Below are 12,654 nucleotides of genomic sequence, written 5' to 3'. Positions count from 1 at the left end.
ACTGGCCTGGGGCTGCAAGCGCCTCGCGCCCGGGCTCCCCCGCGCGCCCTGCGCTCTGAGGGCGATGATCCGGGACGGGGAGGCGCGCGCGGCGGGCGGCCATAGGCCACGGCGCGGGGCGGGAGGGGGCGCGGCGAGGCCCGCGGCGGGGCAAAACCGGCCTGGGCCCTGGCGGCCGCCGGATCGCGTGCGGCGTGGACTTTGCCGGGCTCGCCACCAGCCCCAGACCCGTTTAGGACCGGGAGACCGAACGCAGCGTCCAGCCGGGGAGTTTCGGCGGCGTTCTCCGGGCACAGCGCGCGGGAAGCCAGACGCAGCGGGGGGACAGCTCGCGGTGGCGTTGCCAGAGTGAGGAGTTAGCAGGCAGGACTTGACGAGGCTCTTTGGTTTTTCTAGTCCTCAGCCACTGAAGAAGCAGCTTGATGCTTGGCTGTCAGAGACATGAATTACGCACGGTTCATCACGGCAGCGAGCGCAGCCAGAAACCCTTCTCCCATCCGGACCATGAGTGAGAAACGGGGTGACCATTTCTCCTTTGGGGTGGGGCATTCCTCGCACAGCCTCTAAGGAGGGTTCCCTAGCAAGCCACCGCTTTGTTGCATCCATGCGTACCCCTGTGCACGCTCGCGGTGAGCCAGCCTCTGCGTGCAGAAATGAAATAGACACAGCCTTTGTTCTCAAAGAACTCGGGCTGAAACGGAAGGCGGGTATTTCTGCTGGAGCAGAGTAGGAGCAGCAGTAGAGAGAGGCGCAGACTGCTGTGGGGCACGGCCTTGGAAGGGAGGGGGCGTGCTATCAAGAAAGGCTCTTCTGGGAAGCTGAGAAGGGGCATGCACAGCATGCAGATGGGTGTGCCGTGGAGAGGGCCAGGTAAATGGGAGAGAGAGGGGTGGGCCGTGAAGCTCACAGACAGGTCGGGGCTAAGTGGAGGAGGGCTTTGGATACTGTGGCCCTTTGCTGTCTTTCTCATCCCTCTGCCTTCTCTTCGGTCACCTTCATTCTTTAGTCCCTCCGCAAGTGAGGTGCCCAGAAAAAGTTATTCTGTATGTTTATTTTAGACTAGCTTTTGTCTTAGTCCATTCAGGCTGCTATAACAAAATACCACAAACTGGGTAATTTATAAACAATAGAATTATTTCTCACAGTTCTGGAAGCTAGGAAGTCTAAGATCAAAGTGCCAGCAGCTTCTGTGTCTGGTGAGAGCCCTTCCTTATAGACAGAGCCTTCTTGCTGCATCCTCACGTGGTGGAAGGGAGAACCTATGTCCTCACATGGCAGAAGGACCAAGGGCATTCCCTCAGCCTTCTTTTATAAGTGCACCAATCCCATTCAGGAGGGTGGATCCCTGCTGACCTAATCACCTCTGGAGACCCCACCTCTTAAAACTATCACATTAGTATTAAGTTCCAAGTATGAATTTGGGGGAGCACCAACATTTAGACCATAGCACACTCTATCACTAGAAATTGTTAAACTTTATACTTTTATTGACTATAATGCATGCTTGACTATCCGCTTATAACAATCTTCAGTGAAATTATTTCTTCTCTTCCATGTGTGTTGTAGCTGACATATTGAGCAGAGGACCAAAATCGATGATCTCCTTGGCTGGTGGCTTACCAAATCCAAACATGTTTCCTTTTAAGACTGCCGTAATCACTGTAGAAAATGGAAAGACCATCCAATTTGGAGAAGAGATGATGAAGAGAGCACTTCAGTATTCTCCGAGTGCTGGGTAAGTATCAATACTTAACATAATTTTATTGGCTCATTTTCATGAGAAATATTCTAAGGCCCATTGATAAAGAATATTAAAGAAATATTCTAAGGTCCATTCATAAATATTCTAAAGCCATTGACCCGTTTAGTCATTCAGTGACCAAATACTCAGTCATTGAATACTAACCAAGTGAGTATTCAATGGTTAGGAAGGTCTGGGGAAAGGTTTTCAAAGGATAATTAAGAGCAGAAAGGATATTGAATGTTTAACACTCCTCAGTGATTGCCTCTCAATCGCAAATGACCGAGAAGGCTTCTAGAAGGAAATACCATTAGAGCTGAGTCCAAAAAAATGAGAAGATATCCAGGTGAAAAAAACATATCAGGAGAAATGAAGAAATGGAAGATCCAGGATCTTCAACTTTAAAAAGTTGAAGTTTGATCTTCACCTTAAAAGTTGCTGCTTCCTGGATCTTCTGTTTCTTCATTCTATAGTCTAAAGCAGTCATGCAAATACATTGAATATAGTCATTCATTTCTGTAGTCTAAACAAGCAGCCATTCAAATACATTACCCTCATGGGTTCAAATGTCTTTAATTTCTTAAAGGCAAGCTGAAACATATATCTTGACTTTCTTAGCTGGTCTTCAAATGATAAAGGATAATTTATAGAGAATCTATGAATTATTAAAACCTGCTTTGTTCTGTGATTGAAAAGTGTATTGAAATATGTTATTCATGTATATATGTATTAGTTATGTAATATGTTAAATATACATAGGCTTATTCAAACATTCCATGGTACAAACAACTTATTGAGTCTGAACTTCTAGGTAGCCATAGAACTCTTCCTAGAGAGAACAAAGAATCGATTATGCAGTGAATACGCTAAAGACTTCAGGTTTGGAATAAGAAAGATGTAGATTCAAATCTCAGCTCATTTATTACATAATTGACTTTCTGAAAATTTCTGGCTGAATGACTTACAGGGATTTCCTAATCTCTAAGTCTACTGCCTATCTTTTAAATAGGAATATTAATACTGGCAAAAAGCATTTGAGGGCTTTTTAATTGAGTGTACAAAGTGCTTGATAAAGCTGTCATTTATTACTTCCTGTCTACTACTGTTACTATGATTTTTACTACTATGAATTTAAATATACATTTTTTGCTTTAGAATTCCGGAGCTTTTGTCCTGGCTAAAACAGTTACAAATAAAATTGCATAATCCTCCTACCATCCATTACCCACCCAGTCAAGGACAAATGGACCTATGTGTCACATCTGGCAGCCAACAAGGTCTTTGTAAGGTAAGACTGAAAGGAAAACTCAGCCAAAATGTAGAATTGGAAGCATTCATTTCTATAGTCCTCTCGCACTTAACCAAAGAGAATCATATTTTATGGATTACTGGTAGTCTTTCTTGTCCTCACCTAGAATTATAAACAGGGAACTAACAGACAAGTCATAGGATAGGGGTGGGAGCCGTTATGGCTGGGGATGGGCAAGGGTGGGTAGGGGGTATTGACTGTAAGCAAAAGCCAGGTGGAAATGTTGTAGGTTGATCTATCAATATTTCCCCCTAGTTTTCCTCATTGTGAACACAAGGACTTTGAAAAATTATCTGCTCTTAACATCATTCACTAGCCTAATCTTTCTTAAATATTAAATACAGAGCATGTGGTCAATTACCCAGACCTATTAACCATTAAAGCAGGATTCCCACTAAGGGAGTACTCAACTCCTACCGAAAGCTTAGTGAACACTGCTTAATTTCATCTGGCTCAAAAATTCAAGTTACATTTGATTTCCGCCTATAGTTAGGAAATTTCAATACGATTTTTAAATTTTTTAGAGGGCATACTTTCATATTCCTGAGATACAAATATTTATATTCTTTTACATATCTGTCTGTGGAATCTCTACTTGCCACTGCTTGTATCTTGTCCCCCTCTTGGGTGTATTTCTCTAGATCTATTTATATGTCTGTATCTCTGACTTCTTAAATGGATTGGTTCTCTCTCCCTCTCCCCCTGGCATTAGTTTATTCCGTCTTCTTCCCTTCCGTGTTCCAGGAACTCCACAGATGTAAACACCACTGGTTAGTTGCCACAATAAAGAGACCACATCTGTGGTCATCAGTTTGATCTGTTATTTTCTTTCTTTCTTTTTTTTTTTTTTTTTTTTTTTTTTGAGACAGGGTCTCACCCTGTCACCCAGACTGGAGTGCGGTGGCGCAATCACGGCTCCCTGCAGTCTCGACCTCCCTGGGCTCCAACAGTTCTTCCACCTTAGCCTCCCAAGTAGCTGGGACTGCAGGTGCACACCAATATGCCTAGCTAATTTTTATATTCTTTTGCCATGTTGGACAGGCTGGTCTTGAGCTCATGGGCTCAAGCAATCTGCCCACCTTGGCCTCTCAAAGTGCTGGTATATTTTCTCCTTTGTTTTCCATGAATAATAAGATTCTCTATATTCATTCTCAAGTCTAAATTAATCTATGACTCCCATTTATCTTTATCTTAAACCAGAGTAGTTTTCTTTTTCATGGAAATATGAAAACTGTAATCTGGTTTGCTTTAATGAATTTTATTAAATTATTGTTACAGAATAATGGATTACAGTAGTACAAATATTTTTTAAAGTTTTTAAAAATTAAAAAAACTTACCCTTTTTGTATTTAACTAGGAAAAGTAAAAGAATTAGCTAGTGTTTGAGTCTTTGTTTGAAGAGAAACATTTGTGATTGTATAGAATGATATGAGTATTTTTCAATGAAATAAATTCTTTCCTCAAGAAAGGATACTATGGACTTTTTCTTCCAGAAAGTTGCTCAAGACAGTTTCTTCTTTATCCATCACAACACCAGTTACACAAAGAAGGAAGATAGCATAGATGGCTAAATACATCAATAACTTACAGACGTGCTTATTATAGGGGCACTAATATGTATCTGGTTTAATATTTCTTCCACTTTGTTCTCCAGGAGTCGTGTTATTTTAGGCTCCTGTGTTTCTCTCTCATCTTTTAAACAATGCTCCCAGATGATAAACAGCCTTCCCTTCTAATTTAGGATATTTGAAATTTGTATGTCCCCTAACTGATATGAAAAATATATTTACAGTTGACCCTTGAACAACGCAGGGGTTTAAGGGCAATGACTCCATGCAGTTGAAAATCTGCATATAACTTTTGACTCCTCCAAAACATAACTACTAATAGCCTACTCTTGACCAGAAGCCTTACTGACAAAATAGTCAATTAACACATATTTTATATTTTATACGTATTGTACACTATATTTTTACAATAAAGTAAACTAGAGAAAATAAAATGGTATTAGAAAATCATGAGCAAGAGAAAATATGTTAACATTAAGTGGAAGTTGATCATCATATAGGTCTTCATCCTCATCTTCATGTTGATTAGGCTGAGGAGAAGGAGGAAGAGGAGGGGTTGGTCTTGCTGTCTCAGGGGAGGCAGAGGCAGAAGAAACTGTGCATATAAGTGAACCTGTGCAGTTCAAATCCATGTTGTTCAAGGATCAACGCTAGTTAGGTTTTCATTTGATCTGTTGATATGTACATGCTGCCACCCAAGTGATTCCTTTGGTCCTAGGATGTCTTGTAAAGCTTAAGTCAATTAGAAACTTTTCGGAGGAGGATACTGTTTGTCATAAGATGCCAAAAGCTCATAAGGAAAAGGTAAATTCAACATCATAGGCCAATTGGGGAACAAAAGTCAAATCTTCTATCTCAATTGATAACGGCCCTACTGTTTGTGGTGAGATGTGGGTTGTTAAAATGATAGGAAAAAGGACTCAAACTGGGGATTGTGAAACATCACAAGTTAAGAAGCGATTATTCTGTGACTTATGTATGATTTAGTCATAATAGACCCCTTTGATTTAGGCTGGAAATATCTATTGCCTGGCTCTAGTGATTGTAGTAGAAATCATATTATCCACATAATTTACAAAGATTGTCAAACCTTTTATTATTTGACCTAGAAATATTCTTTAACAATGTTGATCTCCCCATCCATTTTATTTTAAAAAATTAATTTTTAATATTTTCTGTTGCCATAAAATACACATATAAAATTTGCTATCCTAGTCATTTTTAAGTATACAGTTCAGTGTTAATAAGTACATTTATATTCTTTATTTTTCCTTCACCCTATCTCCCTCCTGTCCTTTCCAGCTTCTGGTAACCACCAATCTACTCTCTATCCTTATGAGATCCACTTTTTTAGCTCCCACAGATGAGGGAGAACATGGAATATTTGTGTTTCTGTACTTGTCTTATTTCACTTAACATAATGACCTCCAGTTCTATACATGTTGCTGCAAATGCCAGGATTTTATTCCTTTTTTATGGTTGAATAATATTCCATTGTGTGTATACCACATTTTCCTTATCCATTCATCCACTGATGGACACTTAGGTTGGTTCCATATTTTGGCTATTGTTAAGTGCCATAATAAACATGGAGGTGCAGATACTGCTTTGATATATTGATGTTTTTGTTTTGGATATATACTCAGCAGTGGAATTGCAGGATTATATGGTAGTTCTATTTTCAGTTTTTTGAGGAACCTCTGTACTGTTTTCCATAGTGGCTGTACCAATTTACATTCCCATCAAAGTGTATAAGCGTTCCCCTTTCTCTACCTTCATCAGCATCTGTTATCACTTGTCTTTTTGAAACTAGCCATTTTAACTATGGTGAGGTAATATCTCATTGTGGTTTTGATTTGCATTTCTGATTGCATTATTAATATTGAACTTTTTTATGCCTTTTGGCCATTTTTATGTCTTCTTTTAGAAATGTCTGTTAAGATCTTTTGCCCATTTTTTGATGGGATTATTTGGGGGTTTTGCTATTGAGTTGTTAATCCCTTGTCAGATGGGTGGTTCGCAAATATTTTCTCCTCTCCTGTAGGTTGTTCTAGTTCCTTGAAGTGCATTATTAGGTTGTTAATTTGAAGTCCTTCTACTTTCTTGAAACAGGCATTTATTGCTGTAAACTTTCCTCTTAGTATTGTTTTTGCTGTCTTCCACAAATTTTAGTATATTGCGTTTCCATTTTCATTTATCTCAGTAAAACTTTTAATTTCCTTCTGAATTTTTCATTGACCCATTCAGGAGCATGTTGTTTAATTTTCATGTGTTTGCATATTTTATAAAGTTCCTCTTGTTATTGATTTCTAGTTTTATTATTGTGGTCAGAAAAGATATTTGATAGGATTTGTTTTTTTTTATTTGTTCAGACTTGTTTTATAGCCTAAGGTATGGTCTGTTCTGCAGACTCTTCATTGTGCTGATGAAAAGAAAGTATATGCTGCAGCAGTTGGTTGAATATTTTTGTAAATGTCTACTAGGTCTATTAGATCTAGTATGTAGTTTTACCTCACTGTTTCTTCATGTTGATTTTCTGTCTGGATAATCTGTTCATTACTGAGAGTGAAATGTTAAAGTCTCCTACTATTATTGTATTGCATTCTATCTCTCCCTTTAAATTTATTAATATTTGTATACTTGGGAGGTATGGTGTTGGGTGCATATATATTTATAATTGTTATATTATCTTGCTGACTTGACCCCTTTATCATTATATAGTGACCTTCTTTGTTTCTTTTTACAATCTTAGGTTTGTAGTCTATTTTATCTAAGTGTAGCTACACCTGCTCTTTTTAGGTTTCCAATTCCATGGAATATGTTTTTCCACCTCCTCATTTTCAGACTGTGTGTCTTTATAGGTGAGGTGGGTTTCTTGTAGGCTGCATATGATTGGGTCTTGTTTCTTTATCCACTTAGCCACTCCGTGCCTTTTAATTGGAGAATGGAGACCATTTACATTCAGTGTTATTATTGATAAGTTAGGACTTACTATTGGCATTTTGTTGCTTGTGTTCTGGTTGTTTTGAGACTCCTCTCCTTCCTTTCTTACTGTCTTCCTTTGTGGTTAAGTGATTTTCTCTGGTAGTATTTTGTAATTTGTTGCTCTTTATTTTTAGTGAATCAATTATAAGTTTTTGTACTGTGGTTACCATGAGGCTTACAACAAAAAAAACTTATAACAAGTTATTTTAAAGAGGTAACAACTTATCTTGGATCAACTTATCTTATCTTGGAGAAGCAAACAAATGCAAAAAACACAAAAAAAAATCCTCTATTCTTTAACTCCATTCCCCCCACATTTTGGCTTTGAGATGTCTCAATTTACATATTACCTATCTTAACAGATTGCTGTAGCTATTATTGTTTTTGATCAATTTGTTGTTTAGGCTTCATATGAGAATTATGAGTGGATTGCACACCATAATTACAATCATAGAGTATTCTGGGTTTGCCCACGTACTTAATTTTACCAGTGGGTTTTTTACCTTGTAAAGTTTTCTTTTGCACATTAGTATTTTTTTCTTTCAGGTTGGAGAACTCCCTTTAGCATTTCTCGTAAGATGGATCTGGTGGTGGTAAATTCTCTCAGCTTTAGTTTGTCTGGGAAAGACTTTATCTCTCCATCATATTTGAAGGATAATTTTGCTGGATACAATATTCTTGGATGATCACTTCTCGGCCTTTTGGCTAAGATCAAGTGTACAATATTCTTGGATGGGCTGGAAATGGTAGCTCACACCTGTAATCCCAGCACTTTGGGAGGCTGAGATGGGAAGATTGCATGAGACCAGGAGTTCCAGACCAGCCTGGTTAACATAGCGAGGCCCCATCTCAGTCAATCAATCAATAAAAATATATATATATTCTTAGATAGCAGCTTTTTTCTTTGGGTGCTTTGAAAATGTCATTTCTCTTCTTCCTGGCCTGTACGATTCCATTGAGATGTCTGTTGCCAGACAAATTAGAGCTTGTGTATATATTATTTGCTTCTTTTGTCTTGTGGCTTTTCATATCTTCTCTTTGTCCTTAGCCTTTGAGAGTTTAATTCTTATATGCCTTGAGGTAGTTTTATTTGGATTGAATCTGTTTGATGTTCTCAGACCTTCTTCTGTGGCCTGCATATTTATCTGTCTCAAGTTTAGAAACTTTTCTGTTATTATTTCTTTAAATAAGCTTTGTACTCCTTGCTTTTGCTCACCTTCCTCTTGCATACCAATGATTCTTAGATTTAGTCTTTTGGGGTAATTTTCTGTATTTCGTAGGCACTCTTTGTTCTTTTTTCTTTTTTCCCCGACTGTATTTTCACATAGTCAATCTTCAAGCTTACCTGTTTTTCCTTCTGCTGGGTCCATTTTGATGATGAGAGCCTCTAGTGAGTTCCTCATTTCAACAATTCTGAGTTCAGTATTTCTCAGTTCCAAAATTTCTGGGACTTTTTATTATTTTTATTATTTCAATCTCTTTGTTAAATGTCTCTGATAAATTTCTGAATTGCTGTTCTGAGTTATCTTGAAGATCGCTGAGTTTTCTTAAAACTGCTATTTTGAATTTTTGGTCAAAAAGCTGACAAATTGCCATCTTGTTAGGATCAGTCACTGGATTTTTGCTTTGTCATTTTGGGGAAGTCATGGTTTCCTGTTTGCTATTGTTTCTTGTAGGTATACATCAGTTTTTTGCATTAAAGGATTAGTTATTTATTCTAGTTAATTTTTGTTTGTTTGTTTTGTCTGGCTTGCTTTGCTTTCTATTGGATATATTTGCTTAGTAAGTCTGTATTGCTGGGTTACTGCTTCCTTGTTGGCATCTTCCTAGGTTGCACCTTAAGCCCAGATTTAGTAAATAATTCGAGAACAGCCTGTCCCAAATCAGGGAGGTCCCAAAGGATTTATTCCATTGGCATGAGATGGCTAGCAAAAGAATTATACCCAGGAACCTTTGGAACATTCCTCCTGCAGTGTGGTGCTGCTGAACAGTCACTCTGCTTTGGCATGCCTTTCGCTGAGTTACAGTGCAGAGTTTCCAGGGCTTGGGATGGTAGTCCTGCCTCCTCATTTTGTCTCTGCCTGTCCTCAGGGATGTTTTTCCCTCCAGGCAGTCATGATGCTTCCCAAGGGTTAAGGCAAGGACAGGTCTCCAGCCAGAGAATCAAAGATGGTGCGGAAAACTCTTGGCCACCTCAATCTCACTTTTTCCAGTGTAGAAGCCGTGAATTAGGGGGAGTTTTTCCACGTGCTTGGTGCCAAGCAGAATTGGGAGGAGGGGTATCATAGATGCAGAAGTATGCCTTTCTTACCATCTGCTCAGAGTTTTTTCACTTCTCTGTAGTCCTAGGAACTGACTCATCCTCATATTTGAGTTCTGGGTTGTTTCTGGTGTAAATTTTAGCACAGTATATTTGTTAGTGGTTTTGTGGGAGGGAATGAAGTCAACTTGCTTCTCCACCACCATTTTGGAACTGGAAGTCTCCCCCACCCTTTTGAAAACACTGTCCTCCTCCAGCTCTCTCGGTAGCATGTTGTGTGGTTCTCCTCCAGCCCACTTTCCCTGCCTTCCTTGCAGTGTCCTCCTCTACCCAGCCATTATTTATTAGAGTTCCCTGTAGCTCAGTCCTTGAACATCTCTCCTTAGCCTATATACTTTTCCTGGGTATTTCCATTTACAGTCACATGATCAACCATATGCCAGTAATTTCCAAGCTCCTTCCAAATCCGTTTGTCCATCTATCCATCTGACATCATCACAGGATGTTTCAAAGGCATCTCACACTAAAACAAATCATCCTCTCACTCAGATATGGATGGCTTTTTGGTTATGTGTTGCAGTGAATGGCACCACCCCCACCATCTATCTAGTTGCATAACCAAATATCTAGGCATCATTCTTAACACCTCCTCTTCCTCATTTCCCTATTGTCCATAATCATGTTCCATAACCAAATATCTGGGCATCATTCTTGACACCTCCTCTTCCTCATTTCCCTATTGTCCATAATCGTGTTCCATTACTTTTCATTTCCTAATACCTCTCAGTTCTTCTCTACAATTCCCCTGTCACCACTCTACTTTAAGATGACCCTTACCTGTTCCAGGCCTGTGGCAGTAACTTCCCAAACAATCCTAAAAACTTTCCACATGTATTCTCACCCTTCTTTCATTCTTTCATACTGCAGCCAGATTGATCTTTTCAAGACGAGTATCTGATCATGTGACTCCTCCCCCACTCTCTTCCTAAAATCCTTACTTGCCTCCCTTGGCTCAAATGCCTACATGGTTGGTCTCTGCCCACTTCTGTCTGATGTCACACCACTCTTTTCTCTACATTGTGCCTCAAGACACATAATTATTTTGGTTTTTCAAATGTAACTGTTGTTACCCCATACACCAACTCATCGTTTCCTCCAGAATGCCTTCCCTGAATTCACTCAATGCCTAGGTCTTCCTACAATGAGCTCTTATGTCATTGTGCATCTGTACTTAATATCACTCACCACCATTTTTAATTGCACATTTATTGGGTAGTTATTTAATTGGTGTCTAGCTTTCCCAGTGGACCAGTAGCTCCATGAGAGTAAGAACCATGCCATTTTGCTATTTTATCTCTGACACTTTACACAGGCCTGGCTTATAGTAAACATTTAATAGATTTTCAAAGAAGCAATAAAAGGAATAAATGAATGTTAGCCGCCAAACCTCTGTTCACCTTACTCTGGAACAGGAGTTGGCAAACTATGGTTTGAGAGCCAAATCCAGCCCTTCATCAAATTTTGTAAATAAAGTTTTATTGGAACTCAGTCACACCCATTCATTTATATATTGTCTGTGGCTGCGTTTTCACTATAGAGGCAGAGTAGTTGCAGAGTAGTTGGAACAGAGATACTATGACCCGCAAAATGTTTACTGTTTGGCCTTTTATAAACAATTTGCTAATTCTTACTCTAGAATCATGTGAGCTCAAACTAAAAAATGGGCTTCTGAGCATGGAAACAGTACTAACCTATGCTGACTAACAAGCTAACCTATGCTTCTTTTGTTAGGTGTTTGAAATGATCATTAACCCTGGAGATAATGTCCTCCTAGATGAACCTGCTTATTCAGGAACTCTTCAAAGTGTGAGTATACATTTTTACTAAAGGCAGTTCTCTTGTAGTAAATAAGAAGAAAACTTATAATAAAGGTTTTATAATAGCTTTATTATAATAAAGTTAATATCTTATTAACTTTAGAATAATCTGTCCACAGAAAAATGAAATAGCATCTTTTATCCATAAGCAGGATAATCTTAAATGATATATACAAAGTATGTTAAATGTATCCTCTTCTTTATACATTTCTTTTTTAAAATCCAAGTGTATAGGCATTAAAATTAGATTATGCAAAATCATGTCTAGTTCTCTTAATATTTCACTTGAAATGTAACTTAAATTACAAAAATTTATTTTTTATTACTATCTTATTACCATATGCATAAGTACAACCATGTTATATGTCAGTTTAGTATACTAATATGGTATAATGAGGACTTTCCATTCCAAAGTTAGATCTGTGGAACTGTGATTTACAGAATGAGGAAGCTGATGATCCGACTCTGCTCTGCACTGGTCAGAGCACATTGCTGAGAATTAGGTTTGTTTGGGGCAGTCTACTTTAAGACAGAAATGTCCACAACTGGAGCATACTCAGAGAAAGATAGTCAGAGTAAATAGGGAATTGGAAGCCACACCATATGATGAATGGTTGTAGGAACTGGAGCTATTTTCCCCAGAAAGAAAAGACTCAACAGAGGCATGAAAACTGTCCTCAAATACATAGAAGTTAACCATGTGACAAAAGAATTAGATTTATTTGTACATGACCTTAGGTTAATAGAACTGGAACCACAGGGAAACAATTTCAGCTCTGTTTAAGAACTTGCTAACCATTGGCCTTACCGGACTTCATAACGGGTTACAACATTGCCCATCACTGTAGGTGCTCAGTCACTCTTGACTGCCACCTAACACAAATATGGCAAAAGTAATTCTAGCTTAGAGTAGG

The 12,654-nt window shown here is 38.7% G+C and overlaps 1 protein-coding gene across 4 annotated transcripts in view; it reads left to right on the top strand.

The window, feature by feature from the left end:
* The window catches only part of AADAT (aminoadipate aminotransferase), a 30,185-nt gene that overhangs the window by 162 nt on the left and 17,369 nt on the right, over positions 1-12,654 (top strand). The window contains exons 2-5 of one of the 4 annotated variants that reach the window (XM_024246494.2): positions 397-508; positions 1,567-1,735; positions 2,897-3,029; positions 11,655-11,729. In XM_024246494.2, the coding sequence (XP_024102262.1) occupies positions 442-508; positions 1,567-1,735; positions 2,897-3,029; positions 11,655-11,729 (444 nt within the window). In that variant the 5' untranslated portion in view covers positions 397-441. The other 3 variants (XM_002815290.6, XM_054554719.2, XM_009240454.4) reach the window with 3 other exon arrangements.

This window comes from Pongo abelii, chromosome 3 (assembly GCF_028885655.2).
Source record: "Pongo abelii isolate AG06213 chromosome 3, NHGRI_mPonAbe1-v2.0_pri, whole genome shotgun sequence".
Taxonomy (NCBI): Eukaryota; Metazoa; Chordata; class Mammalia; order Primates; family Hominidae; genus Pongo; species Pongo abelii.
This window is presented reverse-complemented; position numbering and strand designations above follow the sequence as displayed.